At 43.0% G+C, this 23,120-nt stretch overlaps 1 protein-coding gene across 3 annotated transcripts in view; it reads right to left on the reverse strand.

Annotated features, from left to right (window-relative positions):
• LOC127428608 (glutamate receptor 1-like) overlaps positions 1–23,120 on the reverse strand; it is a 126,394-nt gene that overhangs the window by 73,073 nt on the left and 30,201 nt on the right. For all 3 annotated transcript variants that reach the window (XR_007895117.1, XM_051677047.1, XM_051677048.1), the window contains exons 4-5: positions 12,873–13,057; positions 6,556–6,609 (exon numbers count right to left, since the gene is read on the reverse strand). Coding sequence is in view for 2 of the 3 variants with exons in the window: in XM_051677047.1 (XP_051533007.1) it covers positions 6,556–6,609; positions 12,873–13,057 (239 nt within the window). In the remaining variant the exon portion in view is untranslated. The remainder of the gene's footprint in view (positions 1–6,555; positions 6,610–12,872; positions 13,058–23,120) is intronic.

Below are 23,120 nucleotides of genomic sequence, written 5' to 3' on the forward strand. Positions count from 1 at the left end.
TCATCAAAACTATGGAATAACATAAATGGAACTATGGGAATTATGTTGTGACTAAACAAAATCATAAATAAATAAAAACTGTGTTATATTTTAGCATCTTCAAAGTAGTCACACTTTGCCTATAATTTGCAGAAATGTACTCTTGACATTTTCTCAACCAACTTCTTGAGGTATCACCCTGGGATGCTTTTTAAACAGTACTGAAGGAGTTCCCATCTATGTTGGGCACTTATTGGTTGCTTTTCTTTATTATTTGGTCCAAGTCATTAATTTCAAAATTTGTATAGAATTTTATATATATATATATATATATATATATATATATATATATATATATATATATATTTTTATTAAATTTTAGTTTTATTATGAAATAAATTAATATGGTGGCACAATTATATTTTTGTCTACAAAACTAATTTAAAACATTTAAGCATACGCCTTCAGATCAAAAGATTTTTAAGATCATGAGAAACATTTCAGTCAAGTGTTTCAAAACTTTTGACCGGTAGTGTATGTATGTATATATATATATATATATATATATATATATATATATATATATATATATATATATATATATATATTGTTGATTATTTGATTATTATCCAATATTATTCAGTCACACCGAACATTATTGTTGATTATTTTATCATCAATTGTTTTTTGTTTTTTTGTTTTTTTTTAGGAAGCAGCGTCTTTCTTACATCCTTGAAGAAAACTTCCAGACAGAAGCATGCACATAAATGCTCACATCTCATCTCTCTCTCTCTCTCTCTCTCTCTCTCTCTCTCTCTCTTTTGCTTTGCATGTCGGGAGCGTGGGGTGTGTGAGCGTCTCACGGGTGAGAGAAGCGATCTAAATGTAGTGTATTTTCATTCTTTCTAACTTTTTCAGAAATAGTTTTTTCCTTTCTGTCTGTAAGAGTAGGTTTTTTAATTTTTCTTGGATTTTTTATTTTATTTTTTATTTATTTATTTTTTGCATATTTAAGTTCATTTTTGGTGAGTGTTTATTTTAACTTCGTGGCGGGTGTTGGAGATGGAGTCTCACCCGAACGGGTGTGACTCTCCTCTCTCGCTCCGTCATGGAGTCAGGTGTGTGCCTGAAGCTGGCGTCTCAGTAGAGGATGTACTCGTGGCAATAGGAGAACAGGTGGGGTATGAAAACATTGTCTCAGCTTCAAGGATGAATAAGGCCATTGTGATCTTTCTAAAGGAACAGAGTTTAACCAGTCGGTTGGTTGAGAGCGGTGTTTGGGTAAGTGGCGTTTTTACTGTCATTTCTCCGTTGGTGTCTCAATCGATTTGAATTACAATCTCTAATGTTCCTCCGTTCATTCCTAATCATGCTATTGAAAAGGAATTGTTGAGATTTGGGAAATTTTGCCAGTGGAATTAAAATGGTTCCACTAGGGTGTAAAAGTGAGTCTCTCAAACATGTTATGTCTTTTAGACGTCAAGTGTTTATGTTTTTGGATTCATCGACTATTGATATTTCTTTCCGAGTCTTTTACGATGGCAAATCCTATACAGTAAGCTTTATGCAAGTACTGGAAGTTTGAAATGTTTTCAATGTGGTGACATAGGACACACAAAAAATGCTTGCCCCCATAAAATGAACAATGCAAATAATGAAAAAGATCATGAAACTGCAGGGTCTAGTGTGTCAAAAGAGAACGCCAATAAAAACGGTGTAGGAAATAAATTAATTGAACCTGAAAAGAAGGGAGTTGATTTAGAACAGAACTAAACACAGAATAATCAGGATGTAAGCAGGTGTGAAGAAATATTTGGAAAAAAGTGTGGTAGTGAGAGAGTTGTGGTGAGTAAGAAGAATGAAGCTGAGGTAAATGCTGTTCAGCGTGAAGTCGAAACTGGAAACAGTGATGATGAGGTTACTGCTGAAGTTGCGGATAAAGATGATGGAATGGATGAGTTAGGTGAGGATGACAGTTTTTCAGAAATGTCTGACATTACTTCTCAGAGTGGAGATGATCAGTTATATACAGTGAAGGAAATTAACGATTTCTTGGACAAGACTTTTGGAAAGACATTTGAAGTCCAGAATTGTTTTCCAGATGTTGATAGATTTTTGAAATCAGCAGTTAAAATACAGAAGCGTGTGGGATTTGATGAATGAAGCCAAAGGAAAAGATTTAGACTGAAAATAATTGTGACAAAATTACGAAGAGGAAAGAAATGGATGAAAAAGTAATCTATGTAATGATGAAGTCACAAAGGGTGGTTTTTTTCATTCTGCTTTTTTTATGTCTTTTCTTCTTATATGTCTTCCTTTTCTTTCTTTTTTCATGGAGAGCATTAAGATAGGGACAATTAACATTAATGGAGGAAGGAATTATAAAAAAGGGCAGTTTTGTATGAATGAATTCAAAATAAAGATATCAATGTTATTTTTTTGCAAGAAACCCATAGTGATTTAAGCAATGAAGTAGAATGGAGAATGTGGTGGGAGGGTAAGATCTTTCTAAGTCATGGCTCTAACTTTAGTGGAGGTGTTGCAATTCTGTTCTCAAAAAAGCTCAATATGACTCATTTATCTTCATATGAGATAGATAAGGGTAGAATTTTTGTTGTGCAGGTAGAGTTAATGGGTTTTCCTTTTCTTTTCATTAATGTTTATACACCAAATAATGGAGCACAAAGGGTGGAGTGTTTCACAAAATTATATAGTGTCTGAAGAAAATTTGATAATGCATGTATAGTTCTCTAGGTTTTACAATAGATCGAAATGGAGAAGAACCTTATCCTCAGTCTGCTAATTCATTAAGAAGTATTATAAGGAAGTATGACTTATCTGATGTATGGAGGGTGAAACGCCCAATAGCGAGGCAGTACAGACAAGCCTTCCATGATCATATGAGTGTAGCGAGGTTGAATAGGTTTTATATTAGTACAAACAGTTCTAACTGGGTTTTAAAAGCTAATATTCTTCCAAATGTTTTTACTGATCATCATTTGTGTATGAGTGAAGTTAGTTTAAAAAAGTCACAATGTTCTAGTTATTATTGGCATTTTAATCTTAAATTATTACATGACTCTGTATTTTGTGAAAAATGTGGGTTATTTTGGTCTAAATGACAAGAACAAAAAAGTGACTATGAAGATTTAGTGCAATGGTGGGAGGTTGGAAAAGCACAAATAAGAATATTTTGCCAGAACTATACACTCAAATAGTATTGTAAAGAATACTGTTAAAGTACTTGAGAGAGAAATTACTGAAATTGAAGAAGGACTACCTGAAGATAATTCCGAAGAAGTGAAAAAATTAAGAGAAAAAAGGATGGTTTTGGCATCTCTGTATAATGAGAGAGCAAAAGGAGCTTTGATAAGAGCCCGGTTTTCTTCTATAAGGGAAACAGATGCTCCAAGCTTTTTTTTTTTTTTCAACTTGGAGTGGAAAGAAGGTGAAAGAAAACTTATGTTACATTTGAAACTGCCGGATGGGACTTTAACAACTAATTCAAAAGAAATGAGAGATCTTGCAAAGGACTTTTATACTGATTTATTCAAAGCAAAAGACTGTGACATTGATTGCATGGATAACCTACTAGGAGATCTGCCAAAGTTAACTGATGCTCAGAGACAATGGCTTGATGCTGATAAAAACTAGAAGAAATGTCAGAGGCTGTAAAACAACTCTCTACTGGTCGGTCACCTGGCATAGATGGACTTTCCTCTGAATTCTATAAGCAATTTTGGACTTTATTAAAAGAAGATATACTCCAAGTTTATAGGATTTCTTATAGGAAAAATGAACTGCCGACCAGTTGTAGAAGAGCAGTTTTATCCTTATTGCCAAGAAAAGGTGACCTTGGACTGTTAAAGAACTGGAGACCGGTAGCTTTACTGTGTACTGATTATAAAATCCTTGCTTTTCAAATAGATTAAAACAATTTTTTAGAATATGTTATTAATGATTATCAAACCTACTGTGTGCCAAATAGAACAATAATGGACAATATTTTTCCTGAGTGTGATGTAATGAATTTAGCAAATGCTAGTAATGAAGATGTAGGTTTTTTTTTCAATTGATCAAGAGAAAGCTTTTGATAAAGTTGATCATCTTTATTTATTTGAAACCCTCAAAGCATTTGGTTTTGGTGAGAATTTTATCACTTGGATTAAACTTTTAAACACTGGTGCTTCTGCATTATTAAAGGTTGGAGGTGGGCTAAGTTATCCTGTGTCAATTCATAGAGATATAAGGCAAGGCTGTCCATTATCAGAACAGTTGTAGTCTGTGGCAACTGAACCTTTGCTTTACCAACTGAGGAAAACATTGCAGGGGTTTCTAGTTGAGGGTTTTGAAAATAGGCCAATCACTCTCTCGGCCTATGCTGATGATGTTACTGTTTTTATAAGAAGTGATAAAGATGTATTGAACTTAACAAAAGTTTTTAATATTTACGAAAAGGCTTCATCAGCTAAAATAAATTGGGAGAAGAGTGAAGGATATTTAATAGGAGATTGGCAGGGGAGGGCCCCTCCAGTGCTCCCAAGGGGAGTTAAATGGGGAAGAGAGGGTTTGAAGATGTTGGGAGTGTTTTTAGGAACAGAGCAATATAGGCAGAAAAACTGGGAGGGTGTGGTGGACAAAATGTGTGACCGGTTGTCTCGATGGTCGAGGGTGCTACCTGGAGCTATCTTATAGCGGTAGGGTATTGGTCATGAACAATCTGGCTGCTTCTGCATTATGGCATAAAATTAATGTTCTGGAACCCCCAGATAGTGTTGTTCAAGAACTACAAAGAAAGATAATTGATTTTTTCTGGGCTGGACAGCATTGGACAAAATCTGCTGGACTCTTCCTGCCTATTCAAGAGGGAGGACAAGGCCTTATGGACATTAAAAACAGAATAAAGACTTTCAGACTTCAAGCAGCACAGAGATTGCTGTATTCGGAACTGTGCTGGGCTGACACAGCTCGTGCTTTGTTGAGAAAACTGAATGTTTTCAAATATGATGTGCAATTGTTTTTTTTTATTAAACTGACTAACATGGACTTGAGGGATGTTTCCCCATTCTATAAAGCAGTTTTGAGAGCATGGATTTCAGTTCATAAAGTTAAGAGGAACCTCTCAAACCTTGGACTTTGGACAGAAAATGAGCCTCTTTTTAATAACCCGTTGATACAAGCATGGGTGCTTGAGCCCAGAAGTATACAAAATGTAATGGCAAGAGCAGGGTATACAAAAATTGCTGACCTAAAGAATGGTGCTAACTGGGAAAGTCCAGAGGACACATGCAACATGACAGGTATCAAGTCTCTAAGGGTTATGAAGGGAATAATGGAGAGAATTGTTTCAGACAAGGCTCAGAGGAAAATGAAATTCCTGAACAGAACACAGGGAGTCATAAAAGTTTTCCCAAGTAAAGATTTCAGCAGCGGTGGAGGTAGAGCCTGAGGAAGGTTCTCTCCTGAACCTCAGGACTCCTGAGTTGGACAGTTTTGAGAATGTTTCAAAAAAGGCACTATACACCATTTGTGTGAAAGTATCTCACTGCAACGTACTCAAAGATTGTAAGGAGTCAAAGTGGTCAGATTTGTTCGGTTTTAAATTGACCACCCAAAGTGGTCAGGCTTTAACAAAGAACTGTTCATTTTTGGACCCAAATATGTTGCATCAGATTGGAAAAAACTCGTTAATCAATTTTGTGGTGCGAGGAGCAAAGCTGGCAATATGGTAAACACGGAAAAGGAAAATGAAAGGAGAGGGTATAGTAAACCCTGAGATGGTTTTAAAGGCTCTTATAGCAGCTAGGATTAGGGCAGAGTTTGCGTATTTTAAACTGACAAATAATTTGGACAGATTTATTGAAGCTTGGGCTTTGAATGATGTTTTGTGCACAGTGGATTATGAAAATGAGTTGGTTTTAAATTTATGATGGGTAACTCTCATTGTCAAAAAATAATTATTAAGAATAGTCAAATTTTATGTATTTATTAATTAACTAATTATTTTGAATTTATGTTTGTGTAAATATGTGTTTGTGTGTATATATATATATATATATATGTGTGTGTGTGTGTGTGTGTATTATTGTTTAAAGGGTTTTTCTTTTTACAATTAGATAAAAATCTTTACAGTGTAATTATAAATAAAGGTGTTAAAGGTCTCTCTCTCTCTCTCTCTCTCTCTCTCTCTCTCTCTCTCTCTCTCTCTCACACACACACACACACACACACACACACACTTACACAGATGCAAAGAAGAAAAGGCATTTAATACCTTCCAGAAAGAGTTCAAATGCTGATTCCCACAGCTTAGAGTGTAATCAGCAATCTGTCTGCATTGTGTTGTGTATTTAAAAGCATGCATGCTCCCCAGGAAAGGAAAGAATGAAAGAATGAGTAGCACTACATTGTAAAACACTACCATCGATTTGTCTGAGCATTCCCTTGTGTCTCAGTCAATGTGCAAGAGGTTAACCAACAATATATGCTAAGTAGCCTCAAGGCTCATAGTTCTTTTATGCAGACCAAGAGAGCTCAATAGGATAAGCTCAATAGGATACAGGCTGTTTCACTTACCAGGTTTGCCAGTATGTAATGGTAGTTCTTCAAGTTCTTTTTTTGAGCCGCAATCTGGAGGACACAAATGCATCATAAATGAAAGTATAAAAGCTCAAGCCTTTCTCTCGCTGTCAGCTAATGGCAGCCCTGTTTCATTTAATGTCAGCTAAAGTATCATTTTTAGCATGATTCTCTAAATAGCAATGAATATTTCCCATCATTCAGGAGTTAATTGCACACCCTCCCAAGCTCACTGAGTGTGGAATATCTGTGATCAGAAGGGGCAGTCGGAACTACATGAGATGGAGGGAAGGAAAGAAAGATTTGGCATCTGTCACTATAGGAAGTCCAATTATAGGACTTAATGACTATATGCACCAGGATGGCAAGAACACCTGTGAACAGCAGTGGCTTCAGTCAGGGTTAATTGTATCTGATGCTAATATTTGATCATTTCATTTGGCAGAGGGTTCTTGGAGATCTTGTCAGTTTGGATGGTGAATAGGGAGGACTGTAATTGCAAGTAGCCAAAAAGAAGAAATTATTTGTCCCTCAAATAATTTTTTGCCTTTGCTTTGGGAAGAAAGGACATAACTTCAAGGACTAGTTCAACAAAAAATAAAAATTCTCTCATTATTTACTCCTCATTACCCTCATGTAGATCAAAACCTGTAAGCTCTTTTCAGTGGAGCACAAAAGGAGAAATTTCATGCTCCATGCAATGATAATTCATAACGATCTGTCAAGCTGAAAAAGCAGTATAAAAGTTCCATACTGTATGACTCATCCACCTAAAGCCATATGATATATTTGTGTGAGGAACAGACGAAATTTTAGTTGTTATTCACTGTTCATCTGGTTTGCTGCTAACTTGAGAGCCGGATCATTGAGTCAGTGAGTTGAACTCGAGAATCTTGATTCGGTTCTTGAGTTCAACTCACTTACTCGATCCAGTTGCAGCAGTTCACCATGTTATGGCTGACTGGAAATGTAAGCCCAGCGTAGTTCTAGCGGGAAGACTAGCAGCTGTACATCATCGCACCATTAGCTAGGTAACTCCTAGCCAGTCACATGTAAGCCATTGCCTCATAAGTCTGCTAACAATCTATTACATTGCTGTTTCAGTGTGCTAACACGGCAACCTCCACCACCCCACTGCCACCAGTTGAGTCCTGTCCTGCACGGGGGTAGGCTCCTCGCCCCTGCCTCCAATCTCTGGCAGGATCTGATGGTTCTGAGTACAACAACTTTGGACCGCCAGACGGGGCTTACGCTAAAGAGAGACATTACATTCCTGTTTTATATTCATCAAATATATGTAATCTAAAACTTTACTCAAATCTGCGAGTCTTCCTGATAGAACTGAAGATTATCAGTGAACAATGACTTAAATTTCAGTCTGTTTATCACACAAAGCCATCATATGCCTATAGAAGACTTGGAATATACCACTCAAGTCATTTGGACTACTTTTATGATATTTTATGGAGTGTTTTCCTTAACATCCATGGTCACTATGAACTGCCATTGGATGGAAAAGACCTGCGTGATGATTATTCAAAGTATTGAATTTTGTGTTCCCAGAAGAAAGAAAGCCAAATGGGTTTAAAATGCCATGATGGTGACTGAACAATGACATAGTTCCCTATCTGTCACTCACTCGACGTTGTGTCGATGTAGTGACACTATGGGTCACTCTTGGGAGCCCGAGACACCTCTGGTCTTTGATAAAAGGCCAATGAAAATTGGCGAGTGGTATTTGCATACCACTCCCCCGGACATACGGGTATAAAAGGAGCTGGTATGCAACCACTCATTCAGATTTTCTCTTCGGAGCCGAATGGTCGATGTTTACTGAGCTGACTGTTCATTCACCTCTGCTGGATCTGACGGTGCATTTCAGCGGCTTCTCCCTCCTCTGCACTGGTGCACTGCAGAGAATGCCCCTGGGCACTTCGGTGGAAAAAAGAGAGTATATTTTTCTAAAAGAGTATATTTCTCTAAAAGAGCGGCACACACGAAACGTCTTTTTAAAGACGCATCTTTTTAAAGATGCCTTTCTGATTGTGTGTTATTCCTGTTTACAGTCATTACCTCTCAACTTCTGGTGGTCACGATCGCTGTCTTTCGTGTCTGGGCGCGACCCATGTGGAGACAGCGTTCATGGATGGATCATGTTCTCTGCAACGTTGCAGACACGGCTTGCTTTCGTAAGAAAGCACCCTAGTGGCTCCCCTCCTCGGTCATTCTTCCTACGGATATGAGGCCAGCGCAGCTAGCACTGGGGGCGATTTGGGGACCCCAATGGGACCACCTCAGCCGGGTATCCCCCCACGGACCTCCCATTCCCCAGCAAGCTCGTCTGCCCTGATCGGGCTTCCAGATGAGTCCGCCGGCTCGTCTCACGGCGAGTTCGACCTCTTGATCAGAGCCCGCAAAGCTAATGAGCTCTTGCATTCGAGTTTGCATTCAAGGGTCGGGCGTATCAGTACAAGGTCCACCCTTTCGGTCTGTCCTTGTCCCCTCGTATCTTCACGAAGATCGCAGAGGCAGCTCTTGCCCCGTTAAGGGAAGTGGGCATTCGCATTCTCAACTATCTCGATGATTGGCTAATCCTAGCCCACAGGGACCTGGTGCTCTCGCACCTCAGCCGACTAGGGCTTCGGGTCAACTGGGAAAAGAGCAAGCTCCTCCCAGTTCAGAGCATCTCTTTTCTCGGTTTGGAGTTGGACTCAGTCTCATTGACGGTGCGCCTCATGAACGAGCGCGCACAGTCGGTGCTGACCTGTTTAAAGGCGTTCAAATAGAAAACAGCGGTTCCACTGAAACTCTTTCAGAGGCTCCTGGGGCATATGGCATCCTCAGCGATGGCCACTCCACTCGGGTTGATGCATGTGAGACCACTTCAGCACTGGCTTCAGACTCGAGTCCTGAGATGGGCATGGCGCCGCAGGACACATATGTCACCGCCTCTTCAGCCCTTGGACCGACCTCACGTTTCTACAGGCAGGCGTTCCCCTAGAGCAGGTCTCCAGGCGCGTCGTGGTTACGACAGATGCTTCCAAAACAGGCTGGGGCGCTGTATGCAATGGGCATGCAGCCGCTGGCTTATGGATGGGCCCGCGGCTGCATTGGCACATCAACTGCCTCAAGTTGCTGGCAATTCTGCTCGCCCTGCGGAGGTTCCGGCCGTTGATCCAGGGCAAGCACGTGTTAGTTCAGACAGACAACACAGCAGCGGTAGCATATGTCAACCGTCAAGACGGTCTGCACTCCCGTTGTATGTCACAACTCGCCCGCCGTCTCCTCCTCTGCAGTCAGCAGCACCTCAAATCGCTGCGAGCCACTCATATCCCGGGCAACCTCAACACCGCAGCGGACGCGCTGTCACGGCAGGTTACCCTCAAGGGAGAGTGGAGACTCCACCCTCAGGTGGTCCAGATGATTTGAAGTCAATTCAGACAGGCACAGGTAGACCTATTCGCCTCCCAAGAATCCTCCCACTGCCCGCTCTGTTACACCCTGACCGAGGCACCTCTCGGTATAGATGCGCTGGCATACAGCTGGCACCCTGTACTTCGCAAATATGCGTTTCCCCCAGTGAGCCTACTTGCACAGACCCTGTGCGAGGTCAGGGAGGATGTGGAGAAGGTCATCCTGGTAGCACCCTACTGGCCCACCCAGACGTGGTTCTCGGACCTCACGCTCCTCGCGACAGCCCCCCCCCCTGGCAAATTCCCCTGAGGAAGGACCTTCTTTCTCAGGGATGGGGCACCATCTGGCACCCGTGACCAGACCTCTGGAATCTCCATGTCTGGCCCCTGGACGGGACGCGGAAGACCTAAGCGGTCTACCACCCACAGTGGTAGACACGATCACTCAGGTTAGGGCCCCCTCTACGAGGTGCCTGTATGCCTTTAAGTGGCATCTGTTTGCTAAATGGTGTTCTTCCCGACGCGAAGACTCCCAGAGATGCGCAGTCGGATCGGTGCTTTCCTTCCTGCAGGAGAGGTTGGAAGGATGGCTGTCCCCTTCCACCTTGAAGGTGTATGTAGCTGCTATAGCAGCACACCATGACACAGTGGACAGTAAGTCCTTAGGGAAGCACGACCTGATCATCAGGTTCCTGAGAGGCACCAGGAGGTTGAATCCCTTCAGACCGTGCCTCGTTCCCTCATGGGACCTCTCTGTAGTTCTTCAGGATCTACAGAGAGCCCCCTTTGAGCCCTTGCAGTCAGCTGAGCTTAAGACACTCTCCTTGAAGACTGCCCTCCTGACTGCGCTCACTTCCATCAAGAGGGTAGGAGACCTGCAAGCATTCTCTGTCAGCGAAACGTGCCTGGAGTTCGGTCCGGGCTACTCTCACGTGATCCTGAGACCCCGACCGGGCTATGTGCCCAAGGTTCCCACGACCCCTTTTAGGGACCAGGTGGTGAACCTCCAAGCGCAGCCCCAGGAGGAGGCAGACCCAGCCTTGACATTGCTGTGTCCAGTGTGCGCTTTACGCATCTATTTGGATCGCACGCAGAGCTTTAGAGTCTCTGAGCAGCTCTTTGTCTGCTTTGGTGGACAGCAGAAAGGAAGCACTGTCTCCAAGCAGAGGATCATCCACTGGCTCATTGATGCCATAACTATGGCATATCATGCCCAGGACGTGCCGCCCCCGGTAGGGCTACGAGCCCATTCTACTAGGGGTGTAGCGGCCTCCTGGGCCTTGACCAGGGGCGCCTCTCTAACAGACATTTGCAAAGCAGCGGGCTGGGCAACACCTTTGCGAGGTTCTACAACCTCCGGGTGGAACCGGTTTCATCCCGTGTAGTAGCATGCACAAGCAGGTAAGTCCGGGACAGCCGGCCAGGTGTATCGCTTGCACATAGCGCCTTTCACCTCCCCTGAGCTGAAGACGTTCACCGTTAACTCCCAGTAGTGTTCACAAACTGTGTTCCCTGGTTGATTTCCTCCGAGCCCTGTGGCAGACGATTTTTCGGAGAGACTCGCTGCCGGCCCAGTACACGTGCTAACTAAATCCCTGTACTGGGGTAGGTGCTCCGCATGTGGCGGTTCCCCGTAGGTAACCCCATGCGATGTATACCTTCTGCTAATTCTTTCCCTGTTGGCAAATGGCATCTTCCTTGGGCAGAGGCCCCTCTGCCCCAGTCTCCATGCTTGTAGTAACTCCTCCCCCATAGGGTAGGACCTACCATGGGACTTCTCCACATGGCATACTTTCGACATAGCTCAGCAAAACCATGTGACGTATTTCCACTTAAATACCCCCTTCTCTCTGGGCAAGGTGTGGTCTCTGCAGTGTCCTCCCCTTGGGAGGGACACCCCCCTGACTAGACCTGGTCGGCCCAGTCGGATAATCCCCCTTTTTTTGGGGAGTGAAAAAAAAGGGGATAAGAAGCCACGACTGGGCTAGCCCGTCTCTATCTTTTGGGTAGTCGACTTGTCCCAAAGGGCCGTTCGACACTCATAACAGTGTTGGGGGATGTTACGTGTCGGCCTGGTGCACTGGCTACGAGGCACACAGTGGTCTGCCCATCACACATCGCCAGTTCACGTAACACAGTTCAGGCAGTTGTGGTATTTTTGTATGGGGACCCCTAGTGTCACTACGTCGACACAACATCGTGTGAGTGACAGATAGGGAACGTCCTGGTTATTTGCGTAACCTCCGTTCCCTGATGGAGGGAATGAGACGTTGTGTCCCTCCTGCCACAACGCTGAACTACCCGCTGAAATGGCCGGACCTTGTCTCGGCTCCTCAGCATAAAACCTGAATGAGTGGTTGCATACCAGCTCCTTTTATACCCATATATCCGGGGGAGTGGTATGCAAATACCACTCGCCAATTTTCATTGGCCTTTTATCAAAGACCAGAGGTGTCTCGGGCTCCCAAGAGTGACCCCTAGTGTCACTACATCGACACAACGTCTCGTTCCCTCCATCAGGGAATGGAGGTTACGCAAGTAACCAGGACGTTTTCATTTTGAATGAAGTATTCATTTTAAGTGTGCAGAAAAGGGTATTTGCTATGGTATGTTCTATATTGAAGTAAACAATCCTTATTTGTAAGTGGCTTTGGATAAAAGCATTTGCTAATTGATTAAATGTAATGTAAATGTAAATATTCCAGTCAGTATGAAAGACTGCCTCAAAATGAATCCATGGATGTTCTAGGCTGAGCTGTCCCAAAGCAAATCATTTTGTGTCTTTCTATTATACGGTTATGGGTTTTCAATACAATATATGCACTATATACTGTACAGTAATATGTCGTTTATTTAATCTTAACTATAGTTCAACCCAAATATTTATACCCAAGTATTCACCAAGTTTAAGATGGAATTGAGTCTCTCCAGCTCACAATCCAGAATGATCTTGTACTCCTTCTTATTCTCTAGATCTTGGATGGCTTTCAAGAATGCTGCCTCCGTCAGCGTGTCAAAGTTGATGGATGTCACCTGCCAGGTCTTCTCAGCAGCTGTGTCCAAGATCTTCTGCAGCACAGTCAAACCTTAAAAACATAACCCAGATGAGAATGTAGATATGGCTAGATCTGAATATTCACAACAGGCAGCTGCTTGCATGGATACACATTTGTTTCAGCCCACTATGTTGAAGCATCTGTATCTTTACATCTTCCAGAATGTCAGTATTGTAAGACAATGATGCAACTCTCTGAATACCATTTAAATCTTGTAACTTTCAGGGAAAAACACACGCTCCATTGAGTTAAGCACTCCTGAGGAGAGACTCTGTCTCTACATTCAGCAGGAGGCCTGTGCTGTTCCACTCCAGCTCTGATGAACATACTCTTTCAGATTACATCTCTTGCTTACAATTATGGGCAGCTAAACATTTCAAAAGTTTCAGAAAGAAAGACAATCAGTGGAAACGTGTTTGAAGGCATTTAATCTGAAAACATTTTGCTGAATCTTGAGTGATTATGAAATGAGCCTGTGAAGTATGTAGATGCAATGGCCCAGTAAAAAGTATTAATCAACACTGTGCAGTTGAACAACAAGAAATAACTGATTGTGTGTACGTAAGAGAGAGAGAGAGAGAGAGAGACAGAGAGAGAGAGAGAGAGAGAGATCTTGTGACACTCTTCACTCAAGAGAGCACAGCTGCATTGAAAACTAGCATGTTTCAGATTTGTCCCGAACATAAAACATTTAAACAAAAAGTTGGACATTCCATTAATATCAACAAGTATTATAAAACTTTTTTTTTAACATATTCATTCAGTCAATGTTGAGGAGAACCCAAAGGCATTTTGACCCAATTTAAGATTAAGATTAGTTCCCTTTTAATTTGTTAACATTGATTTTGCATCAGTAACTGATGCCATGGGAGCTTTTCCCAGGAGCAGTGACCTTGAAACCCTATACCATCATGGCAATTTGACTGGCTGGTGACAATTGGTGCTCCGCCCTATGCATATGCCATCGTGGCCATATAAGCACCACACCATCTCTTGTGTTCTGGAACCCTTAACTAACGCTTCACTGTTCTAATGCACACCTGGTCAGAGATTGGAACTCCTGGAACTTCTCCCTGTGTGCTCCAGCAAAGAAAAGCATATTGTTAAAACACTTTCATGTTATTGTATTGTTTGCACTGTACGCAGTGTGTTTTTTTCAGTGAAAGAAACCAAAAGAGCTTTTTGCTTAGTGACATCTTTTTAAATATAAATATAAAACACTTTTGCAAATATTTTTACAAGCAAACGAGCAATATATCCCTTTGTCTGACAGGCACAAGCGCTGTTTTCAAACAGTGCTCGTTGAGACTGATTGCCTTCAATGTGAGCGCATGAAACTCATGACGCTTGGCTATAGCGGCACGCTTTCAATCTGAAAGCCGAAACTGCTCCCCTTTCGTTGGTGAAGTTCAGCCACTGGCGTGGTCTCCCAGGTGTTAACAAACTGGAACTGAGGACAGTCAAACACGGCTACCTGCTTCAGTTCGCAAAACCTCAACGGCAGTCTTTCCAACACTGTACAGTGCAGGACTCAGACACTAAAAACGGTTCAAGGAACGAAAACAAAAGCACACTACATTTTTAGCAGAACGTAACCGAAAACTGGAACAAAGTGATTTACAATTGTTCTGGAGTGAAAATGTTATTTTTAAATACTGGTAACCGGTTATAACTGGTTAATTTTATTCCAATTATTTTTTCATGAAACTAAAGGCCAAAAGGTTAATCACAGTAAATTTTTGGAACTACACCACTTCATGTTGCCCAAAAAAATTAAACACATGCTTTGATACTGAAGGAAACTGCTGCATCACACATTTCTTTGCCTAATTCCCCGTTGTGGATGTCACATTCTCTGAATGAAGACCTTTTTAACAATTATGTATAATTACTACATATACATGCACAGCTAATCCAGGTACAATGATAACATTATTAGAGGTACACATAATTTAGTTGTTTCTAAGTCTTCACTAAATTATTGTTAGATATGATGCATTAATACAGATCTGATGCTGCTGGGTTTTGACTCAGAAGCAGATCTGTAAATAAAATTATACTTAACTGTTAATTAACTGCTTGTTATTATTTCTACGCCGATTAATCCACCACAGAGGAAAAAAATTGATTCCTTATTTTCGCTTTGTGGAGCGGGACGTGATCGTGTGTCTGTCAGTGGGGAGCGAGAGAGGAAGCGGTAAGGGCCATCACCTGGTGATTGTTGATATTAACCACCTGTGTCTCATTTCAGTGATGGCGGAGACAGGCTTGAAAAGGCTGGCGGAATGCCAGAGAGGCAGAGAGAGTCCGAGACACACACACACTGTGTTATTTTATTGCGTTTATGCTGACTGTTATAATTGAAGCTGTGTGTACAAAGTAAAAGACTTGCTGAAAAGCACATTTTGAGTTAAAACTTGGAGAATAAAATAACACTTACTTGGACTGCAACTCTTCCTTCTTACTGGAACTCTTTACACTGGTGCCGAAACCCCGAAATTGGGAAGAAGACTGGCCGCATGGACACCTCACCACTGGGCGAATTCATCCGTGCCTTGGCTAGCATCCAGGAGACTCACCATCAAGCTCACCTCTCCCAAGAATGCCACTTCCAGGAGCTCCTTCAGGCTCAGGCCAAGGATCGACAGGCATTACAGAGCTGGTTAGCTCCAGGCGGGTCCTCCACCATTGCCCCAGAAACTGCGATGAAGTCACAACTCGTCCTCACGAAAATGGGGCCCTAGGATGATCCGGAGGTGTTCGTGAGCCTATTTGAGCAGTCTGCCACTGCCGCTGGCCACAAACACAATGGGCCCTCCACCTGCTGCCGCTGCTTTCCAGGTAGGCCCAGCTCGCGGCGTAGCAACTACCCGCTGAGGACCGCCTGGACTACACAAAACTGAAGACAGCTGTCCTGCAACAGGTTGGCCGCACACTGGAACAACACCGCTAGCGATTCCGATCCCTCAACCTAAGCGAAGCTGGCCGCCCGTTTGCGTTTGCCATGCAGTTCCGTGAAGCCTGCCGGAAATGGGAGCTAGCCGAGGAAGGCCGTGGCATGAAAGACATCATCGAGCTGATTGTGCTGGAGAAGCTGACCGTTCGCCTGCCCCGAGGAACCTCAGAATGGGTCCAGTGCCATCACCCCACATCGGTGGATAACGCCATCTAGATCTCTCTCTCTCTCTCTTGCTGCTCTTCCCTCCCTTGTCCCTCCCTCTCCTCCCTCTCGATGTCTCTGCCACCACGAGTGCAGCCGGGGAGCCTGGGCCGATCTGTTGGAGTTGCGGGGAGCTGGGACACATCCAAGACTGGTGTCCAGAAATGGATGTGGGGACATGGATCTGGGTCCCCAACATGCCACAGACTGCCCCTGATTGAGCAGGGATGTACTGCATACAGGTAGAAATTAAGGGGCATATATACCAAGCCCTGGTGGATTCTGGTTGTAATCAAACCTTGATTCACCACAGCTTGGTTCATGATGGGGCTTTGGGTGCAAAACACAAGGTGTTGGTAAGGTGTGCGCATGGGTATGTTCATCAATATCCGGTAGTGACAGCCGTTATTCAATTCCGGGGGAAAAGCATAGAGTGGAGGCCTAATTCCAACCTCACCCATCCACTGATTCTGGGGACAAGTTGGCTGGGGTTTAAAAGGCTACTAAAAGTGTTGTATGTGGATGGGTCCTGTAAACCGAAATCTCGGTGTGTGATGTGTGATGTGATGGCTGGTGAGGCGGAGCTGGGCCGTCCACGTCTGCTCAGCGTCAGGATGATGCAGGAGGGGAATCCTCTGGCATTCCTGTCCTGAGGGAGTTCCCAAAGGGGGATTTCTCTCTAGAGCAGTCATGTGATGAAATCCTTATGCACGCCTTTGACCAAGTGAGAGTAATCGATGGCCAGCAGCTCCAGCCTGACGTCACCCTCACATATCCATATTTTTCGATTATTAGGGACCGGTAGTATCAAGTGATGCAGGACTCTCAAACTTATGAAAATACAACCCAGTTATTAGTCCTGAGGAGCCGTCAGGAAACACTTTTCCGGGTGGCTCATCATAATTCTATAGCGGGTCACTTAGGACACGAAAGTTACTGCACCGGTTAACGATCGGTTAACGGCCCACTTTTATGGGCTGGGCATTCGCGGGGATGTGCGAAGATTGTGTGCGGCATGCCACAAATGTCAGTTGGTGAATCCACCGTCCACCCCAAGAGCGCCGTTGCGCCCATTACTGTTAATCGAGGCCCGCGTTGAAAGAATTGTATGGGCCTCGTCAGGCCATTAGAGGGGTCAGCACATGGATGTCAGTTTGTATTAGTCCTGGTAGATTATGCAACGCGATACCCGGAAGTGGTGCCTCTACGCAACATCTCAGCATGCAGTGTTGCGGAGGCACTCTTCAATATTATCTCCCAGGTGGGGATTCCAAAGGAGATCCTCACTGATCAAGGCGCAACCTTTATGTCACGTACACTGCAAAAACTTTATGAATTGCTGGGGATTAAATCGATTCGCACTTGCGTTTACAACCCGCAAACTGATGGGCTAGTTGAACGATTTAATCAAACCCTGAAAAATATGATTCGTAGGTTCGTACACAAGAATGCTAGAAACTTGGACAAATAAAAGGGCTGGAACCCCTATTATTTGCAGTCAGGGAGGTCCCGCAAGCCTCCACGGAGTTTTCCCCATTCGAGCTCCTGTGTGGATATCAGCCCTGTGGGGTGCTTGACATCATATGGGAGGCATGGGAAGAAGGACCTTCCCAAAGCAAAGATGAAATTCAGGATGTCCTTGATCTTCGAGCAAAGCTACACACACTGTGTCTGTTGTCACACGAAAATTTGCTCCAAGGTTGTTCTTGTACCTAAAAGCAACGGGTCAGTCCGATTCTGTGTAGATTACCAGAAAGTCAACGCATTGTCTAAATTTGCCCCGCCCTGAATTGATGAACTGCTTAATCGGTTGTGTGAGGCTCAATTTTATTCGAGATTGGATTTAACAAAGGGGTATTGGCAGATCTCAACTCCATTATCCAGAGAAAAAAACTGCATTTTCCACACCGTTCAGATTACACCAATTCGTCACTCTTCCGTTTGGTTTGTTCGGTGCTCCCACCATAATCCAGCACCTCATGGATAAGATTCTCCGGCTGCATAGCACATATGCCGCTGCCTATTTAGACTACATTATTATATACATTAACAATTGGCAGAGGCATATGCAGCATCTGAGAGCCTTCCTGAGGTCGCTGAGGAAGGCTCACGGCAAACCCGAAAAAGTGTGCAGTTGGATGGGTGGAAGTACGGTATCTGGGCTTCCACTTGGGTTATGGGCAGGTACGGCCCCAATTTGATAAGACCACAGCGATAGTGGCCTGCCCACGACCCAAGACCAAAAAGGAGGTGAGAATTTAAGCTTTGTGTACAAAGTAAAAGACTTGCTGAAAAGCACATTTTGAGTTAAAACTTGGAGAATAAAATCACACTTACGTGGACTGCAACCCTGGCTCCCGCTTCCTTCTTACTGGAACTCTTTACATGCTTATTTTGGTGAGGCATGTGGCTTATTTCAGAATCAGAATCAGAATGAATCAAAGGAGCTTTATTGCCAAGTATGCATACACATACCAGGAATTTTTCTTGGTGACAGAAGCTTCCAGTGCACAAACAATACAGCAACAAGACAGAGATAATAATAATTACAAATATTTTTTTTAAAAGCCAATAGAAAATATAAGTATAAATAGAAATACACAATAAGACCAAATATATATAAATACAGTATATACATATGTACAAATACAAATCTGTTATATACAGTGCAAGGGAACGTAATGCAGAAGAGGTAGGATCTCTGCTGGGCATTTTTCACAGTGGAGTCAATGTGGGTCTCCCACTTCAGGTCCTGTGAGATGGTAGTGCACAGGAACCTGCATGACTCCACTGCTGCCACAGTGCTGTTTTGAATGGTGAGCAGAGTCAATGTTGGGGTGTTCCTCCTAAAGTCCACAATCATCTCCACTGTTTTGAGCGTGTTCAGCCCCAGGTTGTTATGACTGCACCAGTGAGCCAGCCATTCAACCTCCCTTCTGTATGCAGACTCATTGCTATCTTGGATGAGGCTGATGAAAGTAGTGTCATCTGTAAACTTCAGGAGCTTGACAGAGGGGTCCTTGGCAGTGCAGTCATTGGTATACAGGGAGAAGAGTAGTGGGGAGAGCACACATCCTTGGGGGCACCAGTGCTGATCGTATATGTGCTGGAAGTGAATTTCCCCAGTCTCACTAGCTGCTGCCTGTCCATCAGAAAGCTGGTGATCCACTGACAGATAGACGTGGGAACAGAGAGCTGGGTTAAATTATTCCATAGAAGAGCTGAGATGATGGTGTTGAAAGCCAAACTGAAGTCCACAAAAAGGATCCTTGCATATGTCCCTGGTCTGTCCAGATGTTGCCGGATATGATAATAAATGTTGTTGACTGCATCATCCACAGATCTGTTTGCTCTATAAGCAAATTGAAGGGGATCCAGAAAGGGTCCAGTGATGTCCTTCAGGTGGGCCAACACCAGTCTCTTAAATGACTTCATGACCACAGACTTTAGAACGACGGGTCTGTAGTCATTATATCCTTTGATCTTGTGTTTCTTTGGGACAGGGATGATAGTGGAGCATTTGAAGCAGCAGGGAACTTCACACTGCTTCCGTGATCTGTTGAAGATCTGTGTGAAGATGGGGGCCAGCTGGTCAGCACAGGATTTTAGACAAGTTGGTGAAACACAAACTGGGCCCTGTGCTCTCGTCTTTTGTTTCCGGAAGACCCGGCACACATCTCTTTACAGATCTTAAGTGCAGGTTGAGTAGCTGGGAGGGTTTGCAGGAGGTGTTTGTGAAGTGAAGGTCAGAGTGGGTGTGGGGTGAGACTGAGCTTTTCAAATCTACAGTAAAACACATTCAGGTCATCAGCGAGCTGTTGATTCCCTACAGTGTTGTGAGAACGTTCTTAACCGTTCTTTTATTTTGTTCTAACCAGTAACCTTTTGGAAAGGAGACTGTGGAACTTCTGAACCAGAACAAATACTGTTTTTGCTCAGAACGAACAGAAATGAAAAACATTTCGTTTTTAGTCCCTGGCAGGACTTGCCAATTTTATGCTCAGAGGTACAGTACAATGCCTCCTCACCAGAGATGCGATAGAGGAAGTACCGGCATGAAGTAAGTCATGACACCATTACATATTATCTTTACTTGCACTGCATGCAACATGTTTTGCTATTTAAAAAATTATAAAGTGCTGGCTAATGCTAAACATAGATTTTCTAAGCCTGTTATTCATGTCAGCACTAATAATATCCAGCTTCTCCAGTCAGAGATAACTACAGATAATGTTAAAGAGGTGTTTGAACTTGGAAAAATGATTTCAGGGGGAGTTCCGGTGTGCGAATGGAGGGGTAAGAAGTGTCTGGGAGCTGCTCCGTATTATGCTACGCTTTTTGCTTGCTTAATGGAAGCAAGTTGCCCTGTAAATACTTTAATATGCTGTCAGGACTGTAAAGTTTCCACCGAATCTCTTTAGAATCTGCGTTATCTCACTATTATGCCTAAATCCAAGCAAAATTCTCCTGTGTGAGAGGAAGTGGATGAAGCAGACAGCATGGCCACAGTTATGACAGGCTTTACCCCGGCCTCTCTAAAGGAAATGCTCGCTGCAACAATTCGGGAGGAAATCACTCAGCTGAGGTCAGAGTTTCTGACTGAAATACGGGCCTCCACTGCGGCTTTTCAACACACTACTTCAAACCATAGTTCCAAAATCAAAGACATTGAAACCTCAGTAAACAGTATTGATGAAAGGATGGATGTCCTCAAGCATAAATGTAACTCACTCGAAAGAGATAACGAGGCACTAAAAAGCAAGGTTGACGACCTGGAGAATCGCTCCAGGTTGAACAATCTCCGCATTCTAGGCCTTCCTGAAAACGTTGAACTGCCTAAACCCTCCCACTTCATGATGAAGTTTTTCTCCGAACTCTAAATTACCTCAGATTCCGGAGATTGAGTGGGCACATCGGACCCTTGCACCCAAGCCCCGGCCTGGTACACCCCCAAGGCCGATTATTACAAGTTTCCTGCGCTTTCAAATCAGGGAGGAAATTCTGCAAATGTCTCGAGAGCAAGGGCTGCTGTGCTATAAGGGATCTAAGATTCTAATCTTCCCTGACTTCTCCGCGGAACTCAAGAGATGGCAGGACCAGTTCAAAGGGGTAAAAGTGGATATGCATGGAACTGGAGTCAAGTTCAGGATGCTGTACCCCTACAAGCTCCAGCTGACTTTCAATGGTACCCTTCACAGCTTCGAAACCTCAGATGCCTTATCCACCTTCCTTACCTCCGTTATTAAGCCTATGTTGTCCAACGGGAAATCCGCAACAGACACTGGCGATTAATAGAGACTGATACATGGCACACTGTATTCACTTGGGACCGAGGTAACGTAAACATTATCTTATTTGGCACTGATGTTTAAGTATACCACCAAAGGCTCTGGACTCACGTCAGTGTCATTTCATTATTTCAGTCTGTTTTAGCAATGACTGTATAATTTTCTTTACATTTGGCATCTTTTTGGCCAGTTCCCTGATGGTCACGGCGTGTTTCAGATGCAGCTTTAAGCTACATGGTACTTCCTTTAATATGAATGTTTAATACAGAACCCTCTCTGAAAGTTTTGCAGAGAGAGTAAGTTTGTGTTGTTCCAGATGGTTGATGTTTACACAGTTTGTGTTTACAGGGATTTGTGGGTGTTTTTTTTTTCTCATTTTTCCTCCAATCCTACATTAGTCAAAAATACCACAACATTTATGTTATTCTTCCTCTTTTAGCATTATCTTCATGTTGCTGTTGATCAATGATTACCACTCCAGGCGGTGTTCACTCAGGGGGTAGATGTATTAACCTTACCAGCTGGAATGTCAAAGGTCTGAACAATGTAATTAAATGCAATAAGGTGTTCTCTCATTTACAACTTTTAAACACACACAGGTTTTCTTCAAGAGACCCACCTTAATAATTCAGACCATGCAAGACTTCGTAAGAAATGGACTGGACAGATTTTCCATTCCAAATTAAAGAGTAAAACCAGATGTGTGGCAATCATTATTAACAAATCCGTCCAGTTCTCTTCTGAAAACATTCTTGCTGACCCCTATGATCGATATATTATTATTTCAGGTCATCTGCATGACATGCCCATGGTTCTTGCCAATATATACGCCCCAAATTGGGATGATCATAATTTTATTCAAAAAAAGATTCTCTTTACTCCCAGATTTGAGCACATACTTCCTTATAATGGGAGGCGACTTTAACTTTAACTTTGCCTTGAATCCTGCAGTAGACTGTTCGTCCGCAAAGCCCACTCATCCATCTAGAACTGCAGCAACACTGCAGTCTTTTTTAAATACCTGTAGTCAAGCGGATGTGTGGTGATTTTTTTAACCCCACTTCAAGACAATACTCTTTTTTTCTCCCACGTGCACCATAACTACTCCCAAATCGATTATTTTTTCTGAGACATAAAATTGCTTTCCAGAGTGAAGACCTGTTCTTATGGTAGCATTGTCATATCTGATCACGCAACACTCTCTTTTTCTCTTCAGGTTCAAATTAAATGTTGCCAAGAGTGAGCTTTACCCGATTAATTTTTCAATGTCTAACTCACCCCCTGTTATATCACTGTTTAAGGTTGCCTCCCATAGTTTTAGATATCTGGGGGTAACAATCACCCGTAAGTGTTCAGACTTTTTTAAGGCTAATTTTACTCCTCTGCTGCAACGAGTCCTGAAAGACTTTAATTGCTGGTCAGTCCTCCCCCTTTCACTGGCTGGTCGCGTAAATTCAGTAAAGATGGATGTGTTGCCAAAATTCCTATATTTATTTCAGTGTATCCCCACTTTCATTCCTAAATCCTTTTTCAAGACCTTTAATCAACATATCTCTTCTTTTATCTGGAATAAAGGCCCAGCTAGAATAAGCAAAGAAATACTCCAGAAATTTAAGCAAGCTGGTGGACTTGCTCTCCCTAATCT

This window comes from Myxocyprinus asiaticus, chromosome 38 (assembly GCF_019703515.2).
Source record: "Myxocyprinus asiaticus isolate MX2 ecotype Aquarium Trade chromosome 38, UBuf_Myxa_2, whole genome shotgun sequence".
Lineage (NCBI taxonomy): Eukaryota > Metazoa > Chordata > Actinopteri > Cypriniformes > Catostomidae > Myxocyprinus > Myxocyprinus asiaticus.